Below are 27,715 nucleotides of genomic sequence, written 5' to 3' on the forward strand. Positions count from 1 at the left end.
TTTATTACTGTTGTCATAAGAGATGACTAAAAGAAATTGTCACCAAGATGTGCTTGGCTTTTTACTGTTCTGTTAGTTCCAGTTGTATCATCACCCCTTCAATGTATTAAGGGCCATATTAGTTCATTTTAGATGGGTGTGATTTAAGGGAGACCTTGTTAATAAGTACTGCTTGGAGGTTCTCTTCAAGCCTCTCTTCATCATCATTTAATGTCTGTTGTCCATGCTGGCATGGGTTGGATGGTTTGATGAGGGCTGGCAAGCTGGAAGGCTGCACCAGGCTCCACTCTGATTTGGCATGGTTTCTACTGTTGGATGCCCTTCCTAATGCCAACCACTCCAAGAGTGTAGTGGGTGCTTTTATGTGCCATTTGTGTGATACTGATATCTGCCATGACTGGTTTTACTTGGCTTCATGGGTCTTCTTTTGTTTTTAAGTATTTTATATTTTGGAAAGACAATTCTTGTCTCACCAAGTAAGTTTTTCTTACTGGATTGGCTGAAGCAGTTTTGAATTAATTATACATTTTCTTTGGGAGTTCATTAATGCGATTGTTGTATTTTTAGAATTACTCTGTACGGTAGGTGTAAGAGATCAGATTAGGCTGGGTTGAACATAAAACAGATAAAATGTTTGGGCCCCAATGTGGTTGGTTCAAATGCTAATAGTTACTGCAAAAACCTTACGAAGCATAGCATGAATTCTTCTGATCTCACTTAATCAATAATTAAATACTTTGTAACAACTGTATATTTGAAAAAATTGTCTTCAGCTTTTAACGGTTGTCATTTGATTTTTCATATCTTTGAACATTTCAACAAACTTAAATTCTAAATGTTTCATTGATTCAAGAGTAAAATTGATTTAATAAGGCAAAAAAGGAGAGAAAGAGAAATTGACAAGCTATTGTTTTCATAGCTTCTTAAAATGTTTATCTACCATCTCCTAAGTATTGATCAGTTAAGGATATTCAAAACGTATCTTGATCTGGAATTCATTGTGTACTTAATGCTTAAGAATATAGAAATCTGTTATGGATTAAATATTGGTTTTGTTTCTTTAGACAAAGCATTGTCTGTTGCTGAAGATTTGATGCCTGCTGACATATTCTTCGTCATTTTTTTATTTTCAACAGACACAGAAATTGAGGAAAATAAAACTGTAGATTAATTTTCAGTTTCAATGTCTTCATCATTATTGTTATTTTATGTCCATATTGGTATAGATTGGATGGTTCGACCTGAACTGATGAGTCAGAGAGCTGCTCTGAGCTCCTTTGTCTGCTTTGGCAGGGTCTCTATGGCTAGGTGCTCTTTCTGACACCAGCCACTTTGCAGAGTGTATTGGGTGCTTTTTCTAGCTCCAGCACTAGTGACATCACCAAGTAACTCGCAGGATGAGACCCCACTCGACTGAGTGGTGGATTGCATAACTGGCTTTATACTGAGTGCTAAGAGGTGAAAGTATGATAGAGGGACAGGAATAGGTGTCTTTCTAGTTTTCAGATGTAGCCAGTGCTTCTGACATGGAACTCTTCATATTTCACACCAAAAGTGTTTGATAATGTTTCCACAGTGAACTCCTTGCTTTCTCTCTCTTATCGATCTTCCATCAGCTTTTTAATTAAAATGGCAAACACTGATATTTCCTTTTTAATTATTGTAAACATTGGTTTCGAATATGCTCTGAGGATTATTTCCTGTCTCCCTTCGGGTGGAATTCTTTATAAAAATGTCTCAACATAAATTGCTATTAAATTAGGTTATTCTGGATTTTCTAGGTCTTTCAGCTGAAGCATTTTCCTCCAAGAATAAACCATCTCTTTTACTCTCTTTGAAGTGTATTTCTTTACTATTCTCACAGTTCCTTTAAATTTTCTTAGATTTTCATTGAAGAATACTTGAGATTCATTCTGACTTGAAGAACATTTCATGCATCTCTCACTGATTCCATTTTAAACAATCCTCACCGCATAGATAAGCTTATCTGCTGTTTCTATTTTAAATAATCATCCATACCTTATCACCTGTCTGTGTGCTGGTTTTTTCACATTGTCTCTGGCTGTAATTTTCAACTGCTTCTTTTCCACTCATTCCAAGTTTTGCATTTATCAATGAGAACATCTGTTGCAGTATTCTGCTGTGTTACCAGCTGCTTTATTTGGCTTCAGTAGCCATGAGGCTAGTTGGTGGTTTGCAGTATGTTGATATTGAGAAATGCTCTGGTGTTCTTCACTAGTTTTGTTTTCCCCACTTCTTTTCTATCCATTTTAACACTGCAATCATCAACTTCTCCATTCACTTGTAGGTAAGGTTTTTTTTCTTTTCTTCAGGAATTAACTTCATAAATATTTCATAGTCAAAACAAAATGTTGGTGACTTAAGAGAGTAAAACACTAAACACTTATTAATCCTTTTGGCACCGAACTGCTCCTGGTTCTATGGTACAAACTTCGTAAATGATGTGATTGGAATTAAAACTTTCCACATGATTCAACAGAGGAAGATTGCCACATAAAGGCAGTAGGGCTTGCATAACAGGGACACGGGATATAATGGGACCAAGCACTTGAGCAGCCGTTGTCCTGGAGAGAACTCTGGGATACTGGTCAGGGAAGATTGTTCTTTCTCTTGTCAACCCTAAACAACCTTAAAATATAGAGCAAAGAGGACCTATCCTGCAAGCAGTGTGGAGCAACTTTTTGTATCCTGAACAACATTTTGACAAGTGGAGGCACAACAAAGTCCTTACAGATATTGCTAAATGGACAGACCTGCAGAGGGTTATGCCCAACCAACAGCAGTCATCACCCCTAAGAGTATCAGATTTCTGAGAGAAAGTATGACAGAAGCAGCGGTTGGTGGCTCGTTTTCTGTTTAGCATCCAGCCTCAGATTGGGAGATGCAAGTGGACCTTCTTTTTCTCAGAGGAGGACATGGTAACTTTGGTCTAACTAACTGTGTTCTTACTATCTAGGAGTGCAAAAAAAATTATCATGGTTGACTTTACAATGCCCCGGGAGGATAGACTCTATATTTTTCACAAGTTAAAGTAAAAACTAAATATAAAGACTTGTCAATTAAGCACTTGTTAAGGGACAGCATGTAACTTCATTCTGTGTAGAAGCTGGCTGCTGTGGCTTCCCAGCTGGGTTGGTGCACTATTTGCTGCAGGAGATTGGCCTGGAACCTAGACAATTGAAGAAAGCCACCAAGGAGGTGGCTGAAACCAGATCAAGGAGGCTGTGGTCTGATAAACTGCAGATGGAACCTTTCTACAGACAGTGACTAATTCAGTTCTTGCTGTCCCACCCAGTTATAGTGTACATGTTAAAGGGCAAAATGCTTGTGACCCCAAAGATACCTGCTGATGATATGGGTCTCCAACATTATGATAGGTTTAGAAGAGGAGTTTGCAATATGTCTAAGTAGATCCTGCAGTTTCTGCATCAGGCAAAGAATTCCAATTTTTATTTCATCTCAGGTAAATTTGTTCCAAACTCTGGCTTAATAATGAAATTATTTTACTAAATTCTTCATTATATCCTAAGGATATAATCCTAAGGAGATCAGTGTATTTCCACAGAAATATTGTAACAAAAGGGTTAAATGTTGTAGGTATTTTAGAATTGTTGGGTTACTTGATTGTAGTTTGCCAGGTTCAGTGACTCCATCTGATCTGATCTTGATTTTATAAAAGTAGTCAATCACTAACCTGCATATCTACAAGCTGGATATGTTATGCTTTAGTCTGGTCAGGAAGCATACTACACACTGGGAAGCACTCTGTCGGTTACAACGACGAGGGTTCCGGTTGATCCAATCAACGGAACAGCCTGCTCGTGAAATTAACGTGTAAGTGGCTGAACACTCCACAGACACGTGTACCCTTAAGGTAGTTCTTGGGGATATTCAGCGTGACACAGAGAGTGACAAGGCCGGCCCTTTGAAATACAGGTACAACAGAAACAGGAAGTAAGAGTGAGAAAAAGTTGTGGTGAAAGAGTACAGCAGGGATCACCACCATCCCCTGCTGGAGCCTCGTGGAGCTTTTAGGTGTTTTCGCTCAATAAACACTCACAACGCCCTGTCTGGGAATCGAAACCGCGAGTCTGCTGCCCTAACCACTGGGCCATTGCGCCTCCACTACTGCACACTAAACATGTTACATTTGTGCATGTATATGTATGTGTGTGTGTGTGTGTGTTAAATAAATAAATAAATAAATCCAACTGTCTCCAGATTAACAAATAAATCCACAAACAGATATTTCTGTTCTCTCTGACATTTTCTGAAGCCATCTGTGGCCCTTTATTCAATTGCTGGGATTGTATTTATTGATAAAATTTAAAATGTAGGCGTTTCTCATCTTTGTATGTTGTTTTTTTACACCCCCCACCCCACCTCCTTGCTTGGTCTTATAATTTGACGAGCTGCACATGGCTGTCATTGAAGAGTGTTGTCAGGATTTGATTGGAAATGTTTGAATTAACATTAGCTTCATCTTTTTGTTTGATCTCTATATATAACAAGTTATATTTAATACCATTGTTGTGTAGCTGTAACCTTTCCATATAAATTGTGTTTGTAATCCAGATTTCACTTCTTCACAAAAGCCACTTCAGAATTCATTTCTGCTGTTTTAATTCCATTGAGAAATAAATACCTGAATCTTCTTTCTCCCTTTCCTTTATAAATGTGTAGCTTTATAAAATAGGTTTAATGTTACTTGTACCTTGTATGACTGGGATATAAGAGCAGTGACCTTAACAAACTCATTTACTTATAAAATTGCCTATTCTAAATTTAGATTATCAATCCTTTTAACAATTGCTAACTTGTGTGTGTGTGTGTGAGAGAGAGAGAGTGGTATAATTGATTGAATCAACCCCAGTGAATTACTGGTAACGTGTTTGTCAACAGAGAAATGAACAGTGAAATTTGACAAGATTTGTCCAACTCAATATTGTGAACAATAAAATTACTTGCTTTATTGACATTCATTAATTCTGTAATAAATATATATAAATAATATTCCTTTCTACTAAAGACACAAGGCCTGAAATTTGGTGGAAGAGTTGATTACATCAACCCCAGTGTTTCACTGGTACTTAATTTATCAACCCCAAAAGGATGAAAGGCAAAGTCAACCTTGCCAGAATTTGAACTCAATGTAGCTATGGGTGAAATACTGCTAAGCATTTTGTCCAGCATGCTAACAGTTCTGCCAGCCTGCCACCTAAATTATAATAAGAGCACTCAGTGCAAACCTCTGCCAAGTAACACCGTCTTCTCAGTGATTAGCCAGAGATAATTTTTAAAATGAGAATATCTGAAATAAACTTGAATGCTCTCACAAACGAGAATACTAAAAATGAACCCGATCGATCTCAAAGATTAAAACTGGAAAAATAATCCAGAATCCTTGTCCGGTACCTGGTCGATCCCAATGGTAGTCTTGGAATGTGAAGGTGGCTGTAGAAAACTTAGTAACAGTAATAAATAGTTTATCCTTATCTAATACAAGCCAAAGTCAATGAATTCACTATTCAAAATAGTTACAGCCTAAAGGGAGATAATTGAGAAAGACTTGAAAGTTAACATAAGATTATAATCGTGTAAAGTAAATATAACAAATAAACCAGAATCCTTGTCCAGTACTGGATCAATCCCAAAATCTAATCAGTTCGTGCCAGTCATGAAGTTAAGCATTCCTGAAAGTTTCATCTGAATCCATCCTGCAGTTCTTGAGATATCTTGTTCACGGACAAACAAATACAACTGAAGACAATACCTCTGCCTTCGTTAAGGCAGTGGTAATAATAATGGTAGCTGATATAAATAGTGGTGGGTTGAATTCTGCAGTCACTCTTTACATCATATTGAGAGAGAGGAAGAGAGTAAAAGAGATAAAGAGAGAAATAACATGAGTGGGGCGGGATGAGTGCGTAAATCTGAGCGTGATGGTAGGCCACCCCCAACACTCCTTCACAATGAGGAAGGAAACTGAGGGGAAAGAGTAAATGACAAGAGTTACAGGAATTATATTTTAAGGTAATATTTTTCTTTTGAAAATTAGTATTTGTCATTTTGTATAAGCCTTTTAAGATTTGCTAAAAGTTTGATTATATTTATATGTATACCATATTTCCTGATTTCACCCATAACAGCAAAAACACACTTCCAAAGTCATGTCATATGATGGGCAACCATCAAGTATATACATATTTTTTTTTATATAATTATTGTAATATTGTTTAGCCCTAGGTCAGATCAAATGCATTCCACCCATGACCACTTCATACTTTCTTTCAGATATGTATTCAGGACCACCTCATCAAATGTGTATTTTAAGATAGTACAGTAGATATGACAAAGATCTGGTTATTTCTAGTTAGTTGAATGACCATCAAAGCACCCCATCATCTTGAGGTTGACAAATTGTGTTAGACCAGATACTTCAGTATTTATGTACTTCTGTTTCGTGTTGCAATTTTCTCTCCCCCTCCCCCTCCCAAGTTCATAAAAGGAAGTACCAGACATTGGGTTAATCCCCATCTTGCAAATCTAACTTTATGCTAACAGCTCATTGATTATGATAATGCAGTTGGTCAATTTCTACTATAGGCACAAGGCCTGAAATTTGGCAGGAAGGGAGAAGTTGATTATCTCGATCTCAGTGTTTCACTGGTGCTTAATTTATCGACCTCGAAAGAGTGAAAGGTAAAGTTGACCTTGGCGGAATTTGAACCCAGGACATAGCAATGGACAAAATACTACTAAGTATTTTGCTAGGTATGCTAACGATTCTGCCAGCTTGCCGACTGAATGTGTAATATAATGAATTAGAAACATAGTATATGTAGAAAAGTTGATCTTAGAGAGCTGACTTCCTGTGGTGCAAGGTTTGCTCAGTCAAACACAATAAGTGGAACTATTTATTCAATGTCTACTGCAACACATTTGATATATAAAAGCTGTGGTAGTTTTCTTAACTATTTCACATTTTATTACATATTGATTTTAGAAGGTGGTGAGGTGGCAGCAAAATTAGATCACTTCACTTTTGGGATTTCATTCAAATCTTGTCTAGGTACACTTTAACCTCCTCCTTCTGTAGGAGTTTATAAAATAAGTGTTGAGTATGTTTTGGAATCAATTGAACCCTTGTTACCTTTTTTTCTATTGAAATACACAGTCTTTGTTTCAATTTTGGAATATAATCAAGAAGTTAATAATTTTATCAGTATTAAGCTGGTATCTGAAACCTAACATGAAATTTAAGAGGAAGGTTTTATTTTAGATATGTTTAAAATAGTGAATTTGTATCCTGGAACTTGTACCCATGGGTGGGGAGTGTCACACTGGTTCTCTCTCTTTCTCTATAAATTTCTGAGAAATCTTTATTACAGTTCTATATTTAAGAGATGAGGAATTATGTACATTATTTACATTTGACGGATATTTGTCCTCATCTTGTTTGTTGTTAACACAATATTTCGGCTGATATACCCTCCAGCCTTCATCAGGTGTCTTGGGGAAATTTCGAACCTGGGTTCTCATTCCTAAGATAGCTTTCGATGTTATTATTCAGGTCACTGCCTGGAATCGAACTCGGAATCTTGGGGGTTAGTAGCCCGTGTTCTTGACCACTATGCCATGTTTGATGTTTTATTTTATCGTCCCAATGCTAAAATGACTATTGCATTATTAGTTTATTTTTTTTGTTGTTTCCTCTTGACCAAGTACAGTACTGTTTTGTATCAACATTAGTTAGAAGAGTAGACTTAACTGTTTTTAATACCAGCCTGCCTGAGACCATCTTTGGTTCTATGATACAAACTTCCATTGAAGTTTTGTGTTATTTTAAACACCAGCTTTGCAATAAGTTATTTTACTAAATTCTTTGTCAATTTAGAACAGAAATATGGTAACAAAATGGTTAATGTGTTTGATGTGATACCTACCCCTTGACCTTCAGGTGATTTTAGTTGAGTCTACTACCCAATTGCAAGCACTAGGACAAGGTCTCCTCCTGTCTGAGGATAATTTTTGATATCTTGATGCACTGATTCCTGCTGCTTTTACCCATGCAGTATAGATTTCTTGCTCTTTTATCAATCTTTGAGATCCTGTGGTGTTAAAAAAAAAAAGAAATTCTGGTTACTAAGTTATAAAAAAAGTTTATTAGATCAATCCTTTATCATGTTTCTTGACTCTGGAAGAGTGAAAAGATAAAATTGACCTGGGAAAAAAAATTGAAATTTTAATAGTTTTTATTGTTATAAATCAACATTGTTTTGGGTTATTTGTTGAAATTTATAAGTTTTTTTCTTTTCTTTTCCAGGTCAACAATGGCCCAACATTGGCATGTTGTTCTTTATTGTATATGTTTAATATACAGCGTGGTAGCTGTTAGTAGAGAAAATTTCAAAACCTGTGAGCAAAGTGGCTTTTGCAAGTGAGTCATAAGTTTTAATAAAAGATATTATTGTTTTAACCCATTTGATACCATTTAAACCTGTGTTGAAGCTACCTTTTGGGATCTTTTCCTTTTTAAACGGCAGTTTGTAACATAATTTCTAGGTAACTAAAAAGTTTTAAACTACGTATACTGGTAGAATGTATTTATAAAACATCATTTTCTCGTGGTTTTATTGAGAAAATTCTATAGTTTGTAAGATATTTCGTCTGAAAATCCGAGCATTTCGGCAATTTTAACCAATCGATTACCTCCATTGAACTAAAGTCATTTGCTGCGTCTAAAACTGAGACAACATCCTGTCACTAACCCCAAATTTTTTTTTCTTAATTGTTAAATCAATTTAATTGTTATGTGTGTAAAAAAAACTAAAGCAATGGAAAATAATTTAAACAATTAACAAACAAAATAATTCTATAATTTTATACACACGCTTTCCGTATACATACGGAAAGCGTGTGTATAAAATTATAGAATTCCGTATGTATACGGAAAGCGTGTGTATAAAATTTTGGGTTAGTGACAGGATGTTGTCTCAGTTTTAGACGCAGCAAATGATTTTAGCTCAAAAGAGAGCATAGGATTGGTTAAAATTCTAAAACTTAAACTACGTTAAACAAACAAATTACAATTTTCTCAAGAAAGCCAAGAGAAAAAAATGTTTTCTTTTGACACATTCTACCAGTATACGAAGTTTTAAAGTGTTTAGTTAACTAGAAATTGTCTGCCGTTCAAAAGGAAAAGATCCACCCTTTGTTCTATGATATAAACTTGCTTTTTTTTTTATTTAAAAGATGATTTGAATGAAAGTCTCCCATCAGAATTTTATGTTTAAAAAAAGGATTAATGAGGAGTTATTTTACTAAATTCTTCATAAGTTTCAAAGTTAATTGAAATGAAGGCAGTGCATTTCAAGGGGTATGGTAAGAAAAGGGTTAACATCCACTTTTTCCATGTATGTATGAGTTGGATTGGTATTAAGGCAGATTTTATATGGACCATTGTCCCTTGTTACTAATCCTCACTTGTTTTCAAGCAAGGTAACATTTTCTCATGGCCAGACCAGTTTCCCACACAAGACAAAGGTGGGTGGAACCCCTCACGTACATAATAGTAGTTTTTGTTTACAACCATCATGTGATGTCAAGGCAAGTGTACTCATGTACCCACACACACTGTATATAAATCTTGGGTCATCCTATAAATTTTTCTTTTTTTTTTACTTTATTTTTCAAAATTAAGATAAACGAAAATATTTTTTAATCTAAAATATACTCCTTCATTTTCTACAATGCTCGTCCACCTATCTGGTAGATATGTGAGGCTCCTCTTCCAAAATTCACTTGTCCATGATGAAAAATACTCCTTCAGTACTGTTCTTACCTCATCTACAGAATTCATATTTTTACGTCCAAATGATTTTGAAAACTGCGGAATAAATAATAATCAGATGGGGCAATGTCTGGCGGATATGGTGGGTGGGGCATTGTTTCTCATTCGAACTACTCCAACCTTTGGAATGTCATCCTTGTTGTATGTGGCTGAGCATTATCCTGATGGAAGAACACCTTTCCTCTTGAAATAAAGATGGTTGTTTTCCTTCTAGTAGATCTCCTTTATCATTTGGTTTAGGTTTAAAAGTTCAGTGGACTAAACCTTTCATATCCCACCCAGACAACTCTTTACGTGAGTGAAGACCTTCTTTAGCTTGGGGTGTCAGTGTCTCTCCTTTCCCTAGCTCCTGTCTTTGACCAGAGAACCCATTTCTCGTCACGTCACTATTCGGTCCCCCCCCCCAAAGGTTCATTCAAGAGATGTGACAGCAAAGAAGAGCACACATTCACTCTCTGCATGCAATTTGACTTGGAAAGTTTGTGAGGAACCCATTGACCCAATTTGCTGACTTTTCTGATGACACATATGTGTTGGTGAATGGTTGAATAACCAAATCCAAGCTTCTCTGCTAGTTTCTTAAGTTACGATGGGATTTTGTTCCACCAGGGTTTGCAGGACGTCCTTGTCGAGCTCTACAGATCTTCTAGGACGAAGCTCATCTTCTAGGTTGTAGTTTCAGGCTCAGAATTTCTGGAACCACCATTGACACTGGCTTATGCTTATTGTCTAATCCCCATATACTACATTAATATTCCTCGCACTTTCAGTTGTGTTGTCTTTATTGAACTAATAAGCCAAATATGCCGAATATGCTCCTTTGTCACTCCCATTGTAGCTTTGCAAAAATAACTGTTAAAATCGAACTGCACTCTTCAAAACTTGCACTAAGAATAAGTACCAGGTAAAATCACCACCTGCTTTTATAGCAAGTTGATGCAGGTAGTTTATCCTGTCCCACTTCAGCTTTTAATTCATGCAATTGAAAAAACTGCATTATTTATGGGATGACCCAATATATACTTGTATGTATGACAGGTTCTTTCAGTTTCCATCCACTGTATCCACACATAAGCCTTTGGTTGGTCTGATGCTGTTGTAGAAGCCACTTTTTACAAGGTGCTGTGCAGTGGAACTGAAACTGAACCCAAGGTCACGTGGTTGGGAATCAAGTTTCTTAGCCACACTATCACACTTGCACTATCAACTATACCTGCTTGAGTACACATATATGCACGTGCACACATATATGCACATATTTTCAATCTACTAGATTTCATTTACAAGTGTTTGTTTGATCAAACTGATACAATAAAAAAAAAATTTGTTCAAAATGGTACACTCTGGAATCGAATGTAGAATTATGATCGTGAAGAATTTAACCACACAGTCATATCTAATTCTTTATTACCCACAAGGGGTTAAATATAGAGGGACAAACAAGGACAGACAAATGGACTAAGTCAACTGCATCAACCCCAGTGTGTAACTGGTACTTATTTAATCGACTCTGAAAGGATGAAAGGCAAAGTTGACCTATGTTCTGAATTTGGACTCGGAACATAGCAGCAGACAAAATGCTAAGCATTTTTCCTGGTGTGCTAACGATTGTGACAGCTCACCACCTTCACCACACAGTCATATCTACTTCGATTGGGTCTACTTTCTGATTGTCTGTGATCTAGTGTCGTGTTTCGTTTTTCTTCTGCCAATTTTCAATTAGTGAAGATGAGTTTATGCTGTCAAGGAGTGTTGCTCACACATTCCTGGAGCAGTGGTCTCGCATATACAATCATATCATTTGTCCATTTTTTCATACTAGCAAGAGTTAGACAAGTCCTTCATTACCTGCCACACAACAAACACCAATTGAATGTCTATTGACATTCGTTTTTTTATTTTTTTTATAGAAATAGATAAGTAAATAAACTGAAACTTTTGTACATTTCATCTTTGTTATATACTTTTATAAAATTCCATTTCCAGGCGCCAAAGGGCAGTGGAAGCTGGTCATTCCTCATACGCTGTACTGCTGGATTCTTTGGATTTAAAACCTTCAAGTATAACTTTGCAACTTGTTAACAGAAAAAACAATGTACGCTTTAAACTTGAGCTCTATGCTCTGGCACATAATATGGCTCGCATAAAATTAAACGAGTTCTCCCCATTAAAATCTCGATATGAAATTCCTATTGGAGATACTTTAATAAAAGAACCAGTTTTGCAGAAGTAAGTAGAATTATTTATTATTATTTTGTTAATTGGTTTTTGATTTTTTTTTTCTTTCTCTTCTCGAGGAATGTATTATCAAATTTAGGTTCGCTTCTTCATATACTTCTGTTTTTTTTACTCAGTCTTTCTCACCAATTTTTTTCCTTTTTATGGATCGAAGAGTCCGTAATAACATCAGGGATTTCACTCTGATTTTACAGCAAGTAAAATATATGCCAACATCTGAAACCATTAAACCAGACACATTTTTCTCTTTTTTCTTTTCTCATGCCTTTTTTGTTGAAGGGCACGGGCTTGAAACATCGAAGACTTTTCCATTTTCCCTAAAAGTCAAACTAATGTACATCGTTTGTTGTTCCCTCACCTGTCTCTGTCTTGTTTTTTATACATTTGAACCATAAACATTGTCAGTGGAGGCGCAATGGCCCAGTGGTTAGGGCAGCGGACTCGCGGTCATAGGATCGCAGTTTCGATTCCCAGACCGGGCGTTGTGAGTGTTTATTGAGCGAAAACACCTAAAGCTCCACGAGGCTCCGGCAGGGGATGGTGGTGATCCCTGCTGTACTCTTTCACCACAACTTTCTCTCACTCTTACTTCCTGTTTCTGTTGTACCTGTATTTCAAGGGGCCGGCCTTGTCACTCTCTGTGTCATGCTGAATATCCCCGAGAACTATGTTAATTTCACAAGCAGGCTGTTCCGTTGATTCGGATCAACCGGAACCCTCATCGTCGTAACTGACGGAGTGCTTCCCCCCTAAGACATTGTCAGTTAACATTTGTCAATACCTCTTTGTAGAATTATGGTAAAAGAATTGAAAGTGTATTTATAAGCTTGAAGCAAACTGAAACCTAACTATATTGTGTTCATTCATTCATTGTTTTTACGTTCACTTTATCTATGTTGGTGGCCAAGATTGGATAAACTTCTTGGGACAGTATTTTACAGCTTGGATGCTTTTCCTCTCACCAACCTTAAGTTGTCTTCAAGTAAAATATTTGCCCCAGTGGTCTTTAAACCGTAAGTTTTGGGACATAAATATTACCACTACCGAGTGGTATTGACCTAATGACGTGGAGATATACACAAGCACTCCACACACACACACACATACACACACACACACATACTGAGCTTTCATACAATTTCCATTTATCAAATTTCTATCAAAATGATGATCATCATCATCGTTTAATGTCCGTTCTCCATGCTAGCATGGGTTGGACGGTTCGACCGAGGATCTGGGAAGCCAGAAGGCTGCACCACCCTCCGGTCTTATCTGGCAATGTTTCTACAGCTGGCAGATAAAAATGTTTTTTCTATGTTTTGTCAGAAGGAATGGCAATGTCTGTGGGATGTGTGTGTGTGTGGCAGGGTGTTAAGAAATTTTATAAGTTAATGTTGGGAGAAACGACACAGTATATTTCAAAGATAGACATCCCTCATGTTGTAGAGGAAGTGATGGGAGTTAAGGGATGAAATGTGAGTTGGGGGAGAAGGTTGTGGACATGTATTACCAAGATGGTTTAGGATTTCAATTCTGCTGATCTCAGTCCTTTGTCATTCTTCTTTGTGAGGCCCAGCATTTTGAGATTAGCTTTTAATACTTCATTCCATGTCTTCCTGGGTCTCCCTCTTCCACAAATTTTGAATTATTAAAATCTGCACTGAGCATGTCTGCTAAATCCTAGATTAAGTATTTAAATGCATCAAAGGACAGTTTTGTTTCTAGGGATAAATCTTCCAAAAATGGTATCTATTTACTGTTGAGATTTCTTTACATATTGTCATTCTCAGACTGGAGACCTGCTCCAAATGTTTGCAACAGTAGACTTTTTACTGAAGCCCACAAGGACCAACTGATTGTGTGAAATCAGGTGATTCAGTCTATGCACAAGAGCAGTTTCAATAATTTAACCAGCAACTTGTATGTAGTTTTGCATCTATCCAGTTTCCCTGAAAAGACTGGGTCAGTCCAAGGTGATAGTTTGAAAACCTTCAATTTATTCTGCTGTAGGATTGCTCCTGAAACTGTATGATTGCAAAGCAATCTCTTCAACTATAGTCTAGGTTCAGTACACTTTGATAGTTTAATATACATGAGCAAAACTGCTTGTTGTTACTTTGCCTTAGATCAGCCTTCTCTCAGCAAACCTATAACTTAAGGTATTCCCACCATGGCCATCTTGTCTCTATTCAAATGTATTGTATCTTGAATTATATTATTAAATGTATCCTTTTTAAGATGGTTGAGGGTTATTTGGTTGCTATTTCTAGTAGGTTTAATGATAACAGCAGAGAAACTTTTCTCTGACTCAAATCACAATTTCTGATTGTCTGTGATCTAGTGTCGTGTTTCGTTTTTCTTCTGCCAATTTTCAATTAGTGAAGATGAGTTTATGCTGTCAAGGAGTGTTGCTCACACATCCCTGGAGCGGTGGTCTCGCATATACAATCATCATATCATTTGTCCATTTTTTCCATACTAGCAAGAGTTAGACAAGTCCTTCATTACCTGCCACGCAACAAACAGCAACACAAACTTGTCAAGTGTGTTGTATATCATGTTTTTGGTATGTTTTATAGTTGACTAGCAGTATCGCCAGGCGTTGCTCGGGTTTGTAAGGGAAATAACTATATAAGCATTTTTAGAGAGTTATAGCCAAAAAATAGCAAAAAAATGCACTAAAAATGGGAAAAAAATTATGGTAAATTTTTTTTTAAATCGTTGACTCATCGTAGACATTTTTAGAGAGTTACTTCCCTTATATAATAGCGAAAAAATGTATTAAAATGGAAAAAAATGATGGTAAATTTTTTTTTAAATCGTAGACTCATCTTAGACGCGCGCTAATACCCAGAAGGGCTCGATATGAATCACGACTATAAGATACCCGGTTTTGGTTAAACTGCACCGCAAAATGTGGGAGTAGTTAGGAATCTAAATCGTAGGAGACAGACAGCACACAACCTCACTTTTATATATAAAGATTCCCTTATGACCAATCATTTTACAGCATGGACTGAGTGCATTTTATTTTGCCACTGTCACTAGAGATGGTCTTAATGGAACTTTAAAATTCCCTTCTATCCTGTTACCCCCTGTTATGTTTTTTTCTCTATTTTAGTTAGCTTTTGTTTGTTTTATTTGGATGCTCTCTTACCAACCACTTTACATGCTGTCACTGCTAATTCACAGTTATTGCTCACTTAGATGTGTTGCCTTCTCTGTGGCTTGCAACAGTTCTCATCTATGTAACTAGGGTGGGTCTCTTTTTAATTCATATACGAGGTGTAGTCAAAATGCGTCTGACCTTGATTTTCTTTTCTTGCACAAAATAATGAGCAAAATCCTCATGGGTATTTGGTGGCTGCATTCTTGAGCATGCGCACAAATTTATAGTCTTGCAAGTTGCAAGTTGATCTCACCAGTGCTGGTGGCACAGAAAAAGCACCAAGGTGGTCAGTTAGTTTCTATTGCTGGATGTCATTCCTCTGTCAAACCACACACTGGAGCACAGTGCAGTGTTTGGATCAGTTTGATCCTATCAAACAATTGAGACCATGTTAGCATGGAACATGGGTGTTAAATGATGAAGAATATTCGAGTACAGCTGAAATGTTTGTCTTGAAAGGAATTGGCTTCATTCAGGTTAATGGTTTGTCTTCCACCTTACTGTGATATTTGTTTATACAAAGTTAGACAGGGCTATTAACATTTATCTTCCAAATAGATGTTGTGCAAAACTAGTTTATGAACCCTTAAACATCCAAACATTTGGCTGAAGATTTGTTTGAGAAGTTGTTTGGCTGCAGATAAATACTGATTATTCATGCCTATTACCATATTATTCCAGCTGTGGTTATCTTGTTTTTACCTCAGGAATAATAATAATAATAAAACATTGTGTACAGTGCTCAGGTGCACTACAACTCATCTAAAGTGTATGTATAATCAGGTGTAGTTTCGGCGGATTTCGGAAAGCATGAGGGCCTTAAAGGATGCAGTGTCATGGCAGTCAACAACTGACGCAGGCAGTTTATTCTATGCTTCAGCAACTCTGAGCGTGAAAAAATGTTTCTGAAAGTCATGGGAGCTGTGTTGTTTTCTGACTTTGTAGGCATGTCCACGTGTGTTAGGCACATGGAGATCAAAAAGGTGTTCAGTGTTGTTGTTGGTGGTGAGGTGGTTGATAACTTTGTGGCATGACCACATTATCCATTATTTTTTCTAAAAGTGTCATTTGAGGAAGATTTGGTTTCTACTTCTTGCAGATCAAGTGACTTCGTTAAATAGCTTTATGGATAAAATATAGCACTGCTGTTTTATGGTTTGTGAGCTCACATCTACTACAGCTAACTCATTGTGTTTGTGAACACACACTCACACTTTCTCTCTTCCTCATTGTTCCAGTTCATGTAGTTGTCTGAAATTACAACCAGATTTCCTTGGCATATGTCAATATATTATTATTTATCCATTGTGACATTCCCCTTTGATCATGTCTGAACAAGCAAATGACTCCTTTCATCAAATAAAAGCACGAGAATCTTTTTTTTAAACCTGTTTATCAGTGAAATGTTCAAAAAGCTAAGATTGTTCTTTTACGAAATATTTATTAATTGTGATGTTTAAAAGCATTTCAGTGAATATTCACATGCAAGCTATCTGCAGTGTTTCATGTTTTCAGTTTTTGTTGAGATGTGTTGTTATTGCTTCTAGGTTAAAATACTCTGTTTTTGATTTCTTTTTTTTTTCTCTCTCTCTCTCTCTATTGTTTGTGGTCTCTGCAAACATGGCTCACTGTATTCTGAGCTCTTTAAATGGTCTAATGACCACAGAAATAAACAAAATGCTTATCTCTCTCCACCTTAACAGAACTTAACCAGTATACAGAAAGTTGTTTCTATAACATTTTATTGTTCAATCTCTCTCTCTCTCTCCCTCCTCTTCCTTGTCTTAAACGATTCCAACTGGAACATTAAAGAATCATCATCATCATCGTTTAGCATGGAAAACGGACGCTAAACGATGATGATGATGATGATTCTTTAATGTTCCAGTTGGAATCGTTTCATTCATGCTGGTAATGCTATTGAGAAAAATTACGAGTGTTGCAACTTTATTATTTCTCTTATGGAGCATCTTTATATTTTCAAAACATCCGGTTGCCTTTTTTTTTTAATACTTGTTTCAGTCATAAGACTATGGCCATGCTGGGGCATACCTTGAATTTTTAATCAAATGAATTGACCCTGGTTCTTTTTCTTTAAGCCAGGTACTTATTCTATTGGTACCTCTTGCCAAACCGCTAAGTTATGGGGACATAAACAAACCAACACTGGCTGTCAAGCAGTGGTGGGAGACACAAACACAGATGTGCATGTATGACGGACATCTTTCAGCTTCCGTCTACCAGATTCACTCACAATGATTTGCTCAGCCTGAGGCTATAGTAGACACTTGCCCTAGGTGCCACGCAAATCCATGTAGTTGGAAAGTAAATTCCTTACCACACAGCCACCTCTGCTGCTCCTGGTTATGTTTCAAAGGAAATAATTCCATTTTCTGAATAAAATAGTCTTGCAGCTACCATTATAGAACTGAAACAGAATCACTACATGGTCGCTTAATTTGCTAGAAATTTCTCCCTCAAATCACACCATATGATCTTAAAAACCAAGGATGATTTAGACAATTTAACTCCAAGCCACTAACAGACCATAATCAACTCTATTCTCTACAGCTCCTGCAAATTAGTTTGTGCTACAAGCCTTATACAAACTGCAGAAAAATTCCTCTTAGCTTGCAAGACTCTGTATTCTCTATCAGATGGTGTCTACTGTTAATGAGGCTCTAAACTCAAGACCTAAACATGTAATGTATACAAACGATCTACTTGAGTTCAAGGAGAGTGAAGTGGTTTTAATTTAAAAAATTATATCGTAGAGAAGAAGAAACTGCTTGCATAGCCTTTTGCAGTGCTTCATAGGTTAATGGTGGTTGAGGAAGAAATAGTAACTAATTGGTTATTGTGGTAGGAAACATTCGATCAAGGTTGTCCTCAGACTGGAAAATGTTGTGAATCTTTACCACAGGGTAGACTCTGTTAGAGGCACTCCTCATGGGCCAAATGGCGAGATTAAGACAAATGGGGAATTTAACCCTTTTGGTATCAATCCACCTGAAACTATCCCTACATCTACGAGTTAATTTCCATCAAAACATTTTGTGTTAATTTGCTTTCCAAACACCGATTTAATGACAATTATTTTACTAAATTCTTCACTCCTTCCAAAATTTATTGAAACAAGGATAGCATATTTCAACAGAAATATGGTAACAAGTGTTAAAACACTCCATTATAGTCAAGGATGACAAACTGATATGGTGATGAACATAGTACTTTTAGTGGTTTGAAGAATTAAGAATTGCATTGTTGATATGTGGTTGCATTAACCCTTTCGTTACCATATTTATTTTGAGATGCTCTGTGTTTCTCTCAATTAATTTTAAGTATAACAAAGAATTTAGCAAAATAACTTTGTTGTCATTCAGTTAGTGTTAGGAACATAAATTGTGACTAAGGTTTGGTGGAAGATTTTGATGCAGAATTTTTGAAAATAAGACATTTGTACTACAGAGCCAGAGGCGGTTTCAGGCTGGTTAGTATCAAAATGGTTAAACATATTTATGAAAATGTTTATTGCATTCCTGTTGTTGATATTTACTTTCATAGTGAAATACTTTTGAAGTAGGTCATGTCTAAATATCAGCATTTATTTTTAGACTTCATTTAAATAGAATTTCAATGAAAAATTTAAGACCTTGTGTTTTTGAAGAACTTAAGTTCTGTGGCTGAAAGATGTTGAAATTAATTTCAGTTTTTTAAAAGTGTTTTATCTGTACCATTGCTTGGAAAGTGATAATGCTGAGATAAACGAAATGTTGTGGGCTTCCAATTTCCTAAGATAGAAGGATTTTAAAATTAGTTTTTCCATGTTTAATTTTTCATTTGATCTTGAAAAATTTGTGTCCATCTCATTACTTTTTTAAATTTTATTTCTCACTAAATTTTACCAAAGATCCATTAATCTGCTGCACCTCTTATAACATATGAGAAGATTGTGATTATACAAAAATAGATAATTTATAGATTTATTTGATGTTTGAGTCATCTTGCAGACTTATCAGTCTTTCCAGCTGTGACCATCTCATTATTTTATATCAAGGTTCATATTGTACAATGTGGTAAGGTGTGGTACACAGGAGATTTGACTGCTGTTTGTAACAAATCAAGTCACCATAAACGAGCTTCATTGTTGGCTTGTTGCTATAGATTTCATTTTGAATCCCAATTATCTTCCTAATTTTCAACCTAGCATGTAGTCTTCATTAACAAGAGTTTATATTTAAATTTAGCTTCAAATTTTTCTCTCTTCCTGCTATTCTGTTCTTAGGTTTCTGACTCGTTATTGTTTCCTCTCTAAAGAATATCATTGCCTTTTCTTTGTTTTTTGCTTCCCTTCAGCTTCTTAATTCCACATTTGAATTAACTTTTTTTTTATTATGGCTGATGGATGTAGAGAATCAGTTGAGCATCAGACAAAATGCTTTGTGGTATTAGGTTAAATCCCTTTTACATCCAAAACCATAGTCTTTTATCTTAGCACAATTACAATTAGTTGATAATATAAGTACTAAGGGTCGATGGAATCCACTAAACCCTCGAGGCTGGTGCTCAAGCTTGGCCACAATTCAATGACTGAAACCTAGGAAAAGAATTATGTTTCCAGTGGTTTATCTCTCCTTAACATATTTTTGGCTGGATTAGATTTATTTTACATTATTTTTTTTTTATGTATGAGAGGGTGGAGTAAATGTGTGCTTATTTTAGCCATCACGGTTAAGGCCATACTGGATCACTGCCTTTAAAGAAGAAAGAGGGAGAAAGACACTCATTGGCAACATCTTGAGTGAATGTTTACCCAAGAAGTTGTCATAAATATGTTCATAAAGCTTTAATATTTTGTGGTTTCCTAGATACTGCATAATAGAAGACGATTTTGGATCTGTAATTTTGGGGAAAAAAACTTCTTTATAGTTACCGGACCCTCATCCTCACACTTTAGCAAACTCGTGCTAAATGCCTATCATCAAAATTGGCAAGCAAACCAGCAGAACACTCGCACTGGTTGTTGGTGGTGGTGTTGGTTTGTTGCTCTTCACTTTATCCTGATTCCCAACTATCATCGTGGAAGATGCTTGATAATTTTCAAGGGTTTTCTTCTTTTACAAAAGAGTATCTTCCATTCCATGAGTTTCTGACTGTATTGAGAAGTGAGGACAATTCCCTTGAGAATGTCTGACTGCAGATATTTTCCAAGGCCCATTCTAGAAGTTATTCCTATCATGTTAATTTTGATTCCCCTGTTGAAATCCACCATGGCTGTCTGGCAGAAATTTGCATGGATCTGTTCATTCATGGCCAAATGTCTTGCTTCCAGTGAAATTTCTACTGTTCAGTTCTATGGGATGTTGTGCAGTTCTGTAAGATGTACCTTGGTTGACCACAGTAATCTTTGTGGAAACAATATTTCTTCACAATATGTCCGTTCGTGGCCGTTGCCAGCCTCGCCTGGCCCCCGTGCCGGTGGCACATAAAAAAGCACCATCCGTTTGCCAGACTCGTCTGGCACCACCATCCGTTCGTGGCCGTTGCCAGCGTTGCCCCGACTGGCCTCGTGCCGGTGGCACATAAAAAGGACCATCCATTCTTGGCCGTTGCCAGCCTCGCCTGGCCCCGTGCCGGTGGCACGTAAAAAGCACCATCCGTCCATGGCCGTTTGCCAGCTCCGTCTGGCACCTGTGCGGGTGGCACGTAAAAAGCACCCACTACACTCACGGAGTGGTTGGCATTAGGAAGGGCATCCAGCCGTAGAAACACTGCCAGATCAGACTGGGCCTGATGCAGCCTTCTGACTTTACAGACCCCAGTTGAACCGTCCAACCCATGCTAGCATGGAAAGCGGACGCTAAATGATGATGATGATGATGATGTCAGCTGTTTGATTATAGGCCCCAGGATCATTGTGTTTTTAACTGACTATCGAGCATCTTATAACGAAGTTACAAATGCTCTTCTCAGATAACACCAAGAGATTATTTACTGATAGTGGCCTTCAACTTTATAAGTTTTTCTGGAGTTATTTTGAACTTGTCGGCATCTTTCTGACTTGATGCAGATCTTGATGATAGCATGTTGGTGGTTCTGACAGTTGGTGCCACTTGGGAACTTAAGACTTGGTTACCTACACATTTTAGTCTGTATGTGTTGCCCTACTGCTGGTTATATAGTTTCTGAAATGCATAACCCTTTAACCCTTTAGCTTTTAAACCGGCCATATCCGGCCAAAAGTATTCTCCCTGTTTTAAGTTCAAACTGGCCAGATCTGGTCTCTCACACCAATCCTACAATATCGTTTTAAAAATTAACAGCTACCTCATCAAAATCTCATAGCTACAAGATAATGCATGATTAGTTCAAAACAATGGGGATAAAAAAGCATTAATTTTGGCAGAATAATGTGAACACTAAAGGGTTAAACTGATCACATTCATATAAAATATTTTCCCTGTTCATTTTGTGCTCAAACTCTGAATAAGTCTACAACTACAGGAATGCATTGCAGCAACTCTGACTTGTCTGAATCTACCATGGATGACACACAAATGCATTTTTTGTGTATGAGAGGGTGGAGTAAATGTGTGCTTATTCATCATCGTTTAATATTGGTCATCATCGTTTAATATTGGTCTTCCATGCTAGCATGGGTCAAATGATAAGAATAGGTTCAAGGTTATAAGACTTGGAGAAACTCAGTTTGCTAATGAGCTGTATTTCACAACAAAGTCAACACCACTCCTGTTATTCTCTCTTATACTGTAGAAAAACAATGCCCCAGTATGGCCACAACCCAGTGACTGGAACAGTAACAGTAAATAAGATACTCTCTATAAGAGACCTTGCATTTTATAATTCAACATTTGGTTAACTTTTGCAAGTGATGGTATATTATGCTGTACAGGGAAAATGTTTAATCGTGTGAGCTCAGCAGTTTTTTTGGGTTTTTTAATTAATCTTTATCTTTTGTTTATTTCAGCTTGAAATTAGTATCTAAAGAAAAAAATAGTTTAATTCTATCGTTTGAAACAAATCATGTAGTCATCACAGCCGAACCATTCCGGATTGACTTTCTCACAAATGACCATCCTGTTTTAAGCATTAACAGCCAAGGTTTATTTAAGTTTGAACATTTACGACAAAAACAGTGAGTAAAGAAGCTAATTTAATTTTTGTTTTGTTCTTTTTTTGGAGCTAATCTGAGATGGCATTTTGCATCACAAGTTATGATTGTTGATTATAATATGCACATGTTTTCATACTCACTTTATTTTTTGATGCTAATTATGTTCTACTATCACTGCAAAGCTGGTGGAATAGTTTGTGACTAGGTTACATATGTACCAACACTTGTTGATGTCTAATATTGCACATGTAAGAAAATAAACCTGTTTATGCAAGTGTGTTTAAAAATTACTCTGACTCTATCCAGTAATTTTCTTATCTCTTTGTCTCGATGCTTAGTCCTAAAATTACTTGGTGCTCTTAACCCCTTGCTTTCCTCCTAAAAGTCAGCCGATGACAGTACCACCTGATTGGCACTTGTGTCAGTGGAACGTTAAAAGCTCATCCAAGCGTGATCATTGCCAGGGCTACGGATTGACTCTCGTGCCGGTGGCACATAAAAAGCACCATTTGAGTGTGATCATTGCCAGTGTCGCCTTACCAGCATATGTGCCAGTGACACGGGGGAAAACGACATTTGAGCGTGGTCGTTGCCAGTGCCGCCGGACTGGCTCCCATGCAGGTAGCACGTAAAAAAACACCTTTTGATTGTGGTCATTGCCAGAACTGCCTGACTGGCCTTCGTGCCGGTGGCATGTAAGAGCACCCACTACACTTAGGAAGGGCATCCAGCTGTAGAAACTTTGCCAGATCAGATTGGAGCCTGGTGCAGCCTTCTGGCTCACCACTCCTCAGTCAAGCTGTCCAAACCAGGCCAGCATGGAAAGCAGACGTTAAACAACGATGATGATATCTGCAGTCCTTTTACTCTGTCACTCCATCCAACCCACACCTGCATGAAACATGGACAATACACACACACACTTTAATGTGCTTGCTTTGTTCATACTGAATTTTATGAGACAGATTTTCTACAGCTGGATTCCTTTCCTGTTGCCAATGCTCACCTGTTTCCAAGCAAGGTAACATTTCCCCCTAACTAGGCCAGTTTTTCACAAAAGACTGGCAGTGAACATCCTTGCTTGTATGATGGTGCTCCATTGCATCATGTCAAGACAAATTTAAATATACACATTCACACGATACGATCCTTCCAGTTTCTATCTACCAAATCCACTCACAAGGCCAGTGCTATAGTAGATACTTTCCCAATATGCCATGCAATACCACATACTTTGGAAGCAAGCTTCTTAACTATACAGCCATGCCTGCATCTACCCAGTGGAAACCTCAACATCATCATCATCATTTAATGTCTGCTTTCCATGCTAGCATGGGTTGGACAATTTGACTGAGGACAGGCGACCAGATGGCTGCACCATCTTGATCTGGCAGAGTTTCTACAGCTGGATGCCCTTCCTAATGTCAACCACTTCAAGAGTGTAGTGGGTGCTTTTATGTGCCACCAGCATGAGGGCCAGTCAGGTAGTACTAGCAACGGCCACACTCAAATGGTGTTTTTTACGTGCCACCTGCACAGGAGCCAGTCCAGTGGTACAGGCAACGACCTTGCTCGAATGTTTTTTCCATGTGTCAGTAAGGCAACGCTGGTAATGATCATGCTTAAATGTCACCGACATGGAAGCCAGTTAGCTGCTCTGGCAACGATCACGCTCGGATGGTGCCCTTAGCGCTCCACTAGCACGGATGCCAGTCATCGAATTTGATTTCAATTTCACTTGCCTCAACAGGTCTTCACAAGCAGAGTTTAGTGTCCAATGAAAGAAAGGTACACATAAGTGGGCTGGTTACACCCCTGGCATAGGCCACGAGGTTATGGTCTCACTTGGCTTGCTGGGACTTCTCAAGCACAGCATATTTCCAAAAGTCTTGGTCACTAGTCATTGCCTCAGTGAGGCCTTGTTAAAAGCTAATAATATTCATTATATTGAATTAAACGAAACTGATGAGATTAAGAATGATGAAATAATGTAACTTCTTGAATGATTATGTGGATATTATTTATGAGCAAAATTATGATGAAAGGTATTTCCAGCCATAATAATTCCATCTTATTTTCACACAGTTCTTCTTTGAGTATTACATAAGCCATTGTTTTTTGGAAATGGTTGTATGATTTGAAGGAGATTGCTATCATGACTAACCCTTGTCTGATGCAATCCTCATCCTTTTAGTTTACTTCTATATATTAAGCCATGTTAGTATTTCTATCATAGCTCAAGCTTACATGAAGGTCTGAACTCGGTTCTGCTGGGTTGATGAAATGCAGTTTACATTATCGCACAACTTTTATTTTATCTGCGGTGGACCATTCCACCCACATGTGGTACTATGCTCATCAACAGTTTTGGTTTGTCCCAGCACAATGAGACGCAAACTGCTGACCATCTCGGATGGTTGTCACTTTCCCTATTGGTTCTATTTATTTGGATCTCCATTTTATACTGGGAGAAGTACGTTCTATTAGTGGCATGTGTATGCTAATTTGCTTTCTGTTTTGATCTGGAAAAGTATCACTTATCTAACAATCACATGGAGCTTTGTAGTCATTACTTTAATTATGAGTGTATATATCTTGTTGAAATCTATAATTGAGAAGATAATGATGTGTGATATTCTGAAGTCTTGTGTTCATATCCACTGACGTTTTGTCATGAACCTCAATACTTTAGAAGGTGCTGTAAGGTCAGTGTTATTAGTTCATCATCATCATCATTTAATGTCCATTGTCCATACTTGCATGGGTTGGATGGTTTGATCAGGCTGGCATTCGGGAAGGCTGCACCAGACTCCAGTCCGGTGAATATCGAGAGAGCAGGGCACTCATTAGTAACAGCTTGAGTGACTATTAACTCCCCAAACCAGTGTTAGTCTTAATATTTGTTGTCATTGTTTTCCCCCTTTCCAATAATTATCATTTAATGTCCGTTTTCCATGCTGGCTTGGGTTGGATGGTTCGACCATGAGTCTACTGTTCTAACCACTGGGCCATTGTGCCTCCATTGTGCACTTACATATTATATGGACTAAATTAGTTTTCTTAACCAATCCAATAAACCTTTTGATCTTGGTCTCAAATTAGTGTTTTTATTGTGTAACAAGTTCACTGATGAGGAGGCCTAAACCCTTGTCTATCACCTGCTCATACAACAGTGTTACTGATTTCATTGTAGTATGCCTATCATTCTGTCTCTTCAAAATACATCCTATAATTTGTTTCTGCTATTTTTTGAACTATATTATTTTAACTCTAGATAGTTTATCAATGACTTTGTACTTGTAGGTTGGTCTGTTTTACCAAAAGTCCAACATAACAAGGTGTCCCTATGAATTATTCATAATTTGAATCCTGGTGGGGTTTATTTTCTTGTCACAAATATCAAACCAAAGCGGGACACTTCACTATGCTGCATGTTAGTTGAATAGCTTATCATGTGGAGATAAATAAGTAATGTTAACCCTCTTGGTACCATCCTGCCTGACACTGCTTTTAGTTGGATTATTCAAACTTCTTGTTTTAGAAATTCAATTGGAAAGATTCCGTCAAAAAATTTCATGCTGATTTATATTCCATAATGAGTTATTTTACTAAATTCCTCATAAGTTTTGAAATTGAAACAAAGGCACTGCATTTCAACAGGAATATGGTAACGAGCAGAAGCAAATTATAGTATCTAATTTGATGATGTCAGCATCCCTGTAGTGTAATCGGTAACATGGTTACACAGCAAGTGATAAAGACAGAGGTCAATTTCTCTCTGCGCTTTCACTTCTCTCTCCCTCTCTCAGATTGCTGAATTTCGTTTGCTCAAACAACATATTGAAGAAAATTTTTAACTGAAAACAAAAATTGTTACAAATGCTTGAATTAAGTTTAATCCCTAAATTGGTGCAGGGATGGATCTGTTTGTTTTTCAATGTTTTCATGGGGGTTGATATTATTTAATACAATGCCAGTGACACGTAAAAAGTACCCACTACATTCTCAGAGTGGTTGGCATTAGGAAGGGCATCTAGCTGTAGAAACTTTGCCAGATCAGATTGGAGCCTGGTGCAGCCTTCTGGTTTGCCAGCCCTCAGTCAAACCGTCCAACCCATGCCAGCATGGAAAGCGGACATTAAACAATGATAATGAATGCTATTTCACTATTGTAAACTAACGATGCCAGTTCACTGCCCCTTTCTCTCTCTCTTTCTCTCTTTGGAACCTAGACAGGTTTGTTTTTGTCCAAAGATATACTCCAGTAGTGCTGGAACACAAATTCTTAAGACTATCAGCTATAAGCTAATTACCTTCCTAACTTGGCCATTGTAATTAATGCTATAAAAGAATTGACTCACTATTTCTATTTTGAAACTTGTTTCTACTATTTCGAATGCTAAAAGATTCATTGAAAAACTTAACCCTTTCGTTACCAAACCGCCCGAAAAAAATTTTGGTTAATGTGACCAAACCGCCCAAAGCCGCCCGAATTTACCTATTCATATTTAAATGAGAATATCAGAGCAAATCTCTTTAATACATTCGTGAAAATACGTATTATACTTCGTAAAGAGTTCAACTACAGTTTTGTACAACAATCGAAGTGTAATTTTAATTCCGTGAATTTTGGGAGATTTTTTTTCCGAAATTTGTTCCTATTGTGTTTTCAAAATTTGTAATTCTGACAAAAATGGATACGAATTTCATTATATCAAGCAGCGAGTCAGAATTCGAAGGATTTTCTACTGAAGGCCTTCATAAATCTAACTCTATGACTGAAAAAAAAAAGCATGTGGTATTTGATAATGAATCTGATGTTTCATTTTCTGAAAGTGAAAACAGTGAATCCGAGAGCTCCGACAGCGATAAAGAAAATGAATTGGCACCTGAATGGAGTGAAAATTTAAAAACTGTTTCTTTCGGTGATTTTTCTGAAGAAACTGGACCAAGCCACAGACTTTCCCAGGAGAGTAAAGCCTTAGACTATTTCTTTTTACTTTTTCGAATGAGCCTATTTGAAATCATTACGGCGGAAACGAACCGTTAGGCTAAATGTAAACAAAACGAAAGAAAGTATAGTTAGTGGTTTCCCACAACCTTAAATGAAATTAAGACTATTTTGCCATAAATATTATTATGGGTATCAGAAAGTTACCCAGAATAACAAATTCTATCGTAAAATTTTGTTGTATACCCAATTGAATATTAGCTAATAACCCATTTTCTATAGCGATGTTTGAACAAAATTTTAATAATTTTATATTTTGTTGAATTTACCTGTATCTACCTGCAATTA

At 37.0% G+C, this 27,715-nt stretch overlaps 1 protein-coding gene across 2 annotated transcripts in view; it reads left to right on the forward strand.

The window, feature by feature from the left end:
• LOC115212943 (neutral alpha-glucosidase AB) overlaps positions 1-27,715 on the forward strand; it is a 68,619-nt gene that overhangs the window by 8,662 nt on the left and 32,242 nt on the right. For both annotated transcript variants that reach the window (XM_036504212.1, XM_029781789.2), the window contains exons 2-4: positions 8,348-8,461; positions 11,861-12,103; positions 22,270-22,437. In XM_036504212.1, the coding sequence (XP_036360105.1) occupies positions 8,348-8,461; positions 11,861-12,103; positions 22,270-22,437 (525 nt within the window). The remainder of the gene's footprint in view (positions 1-8,347; positions 8,462-11,860; positions 12,104-22,269; positions 22,438-27,715) is intronic.

Source organism: Octopus sinensis, linkage group LG6 (genome assembly GCF_006345805.1).
Source record: "Octopus sinensis linkage group LG6, ASM634580v1, whole genome shotgun sequence".
NCBI lineage: Eukaryota > Metazoa > Mollusca > Cephalopoda > Octopoda > Octopodidae > Octopus > Octopus sinensis.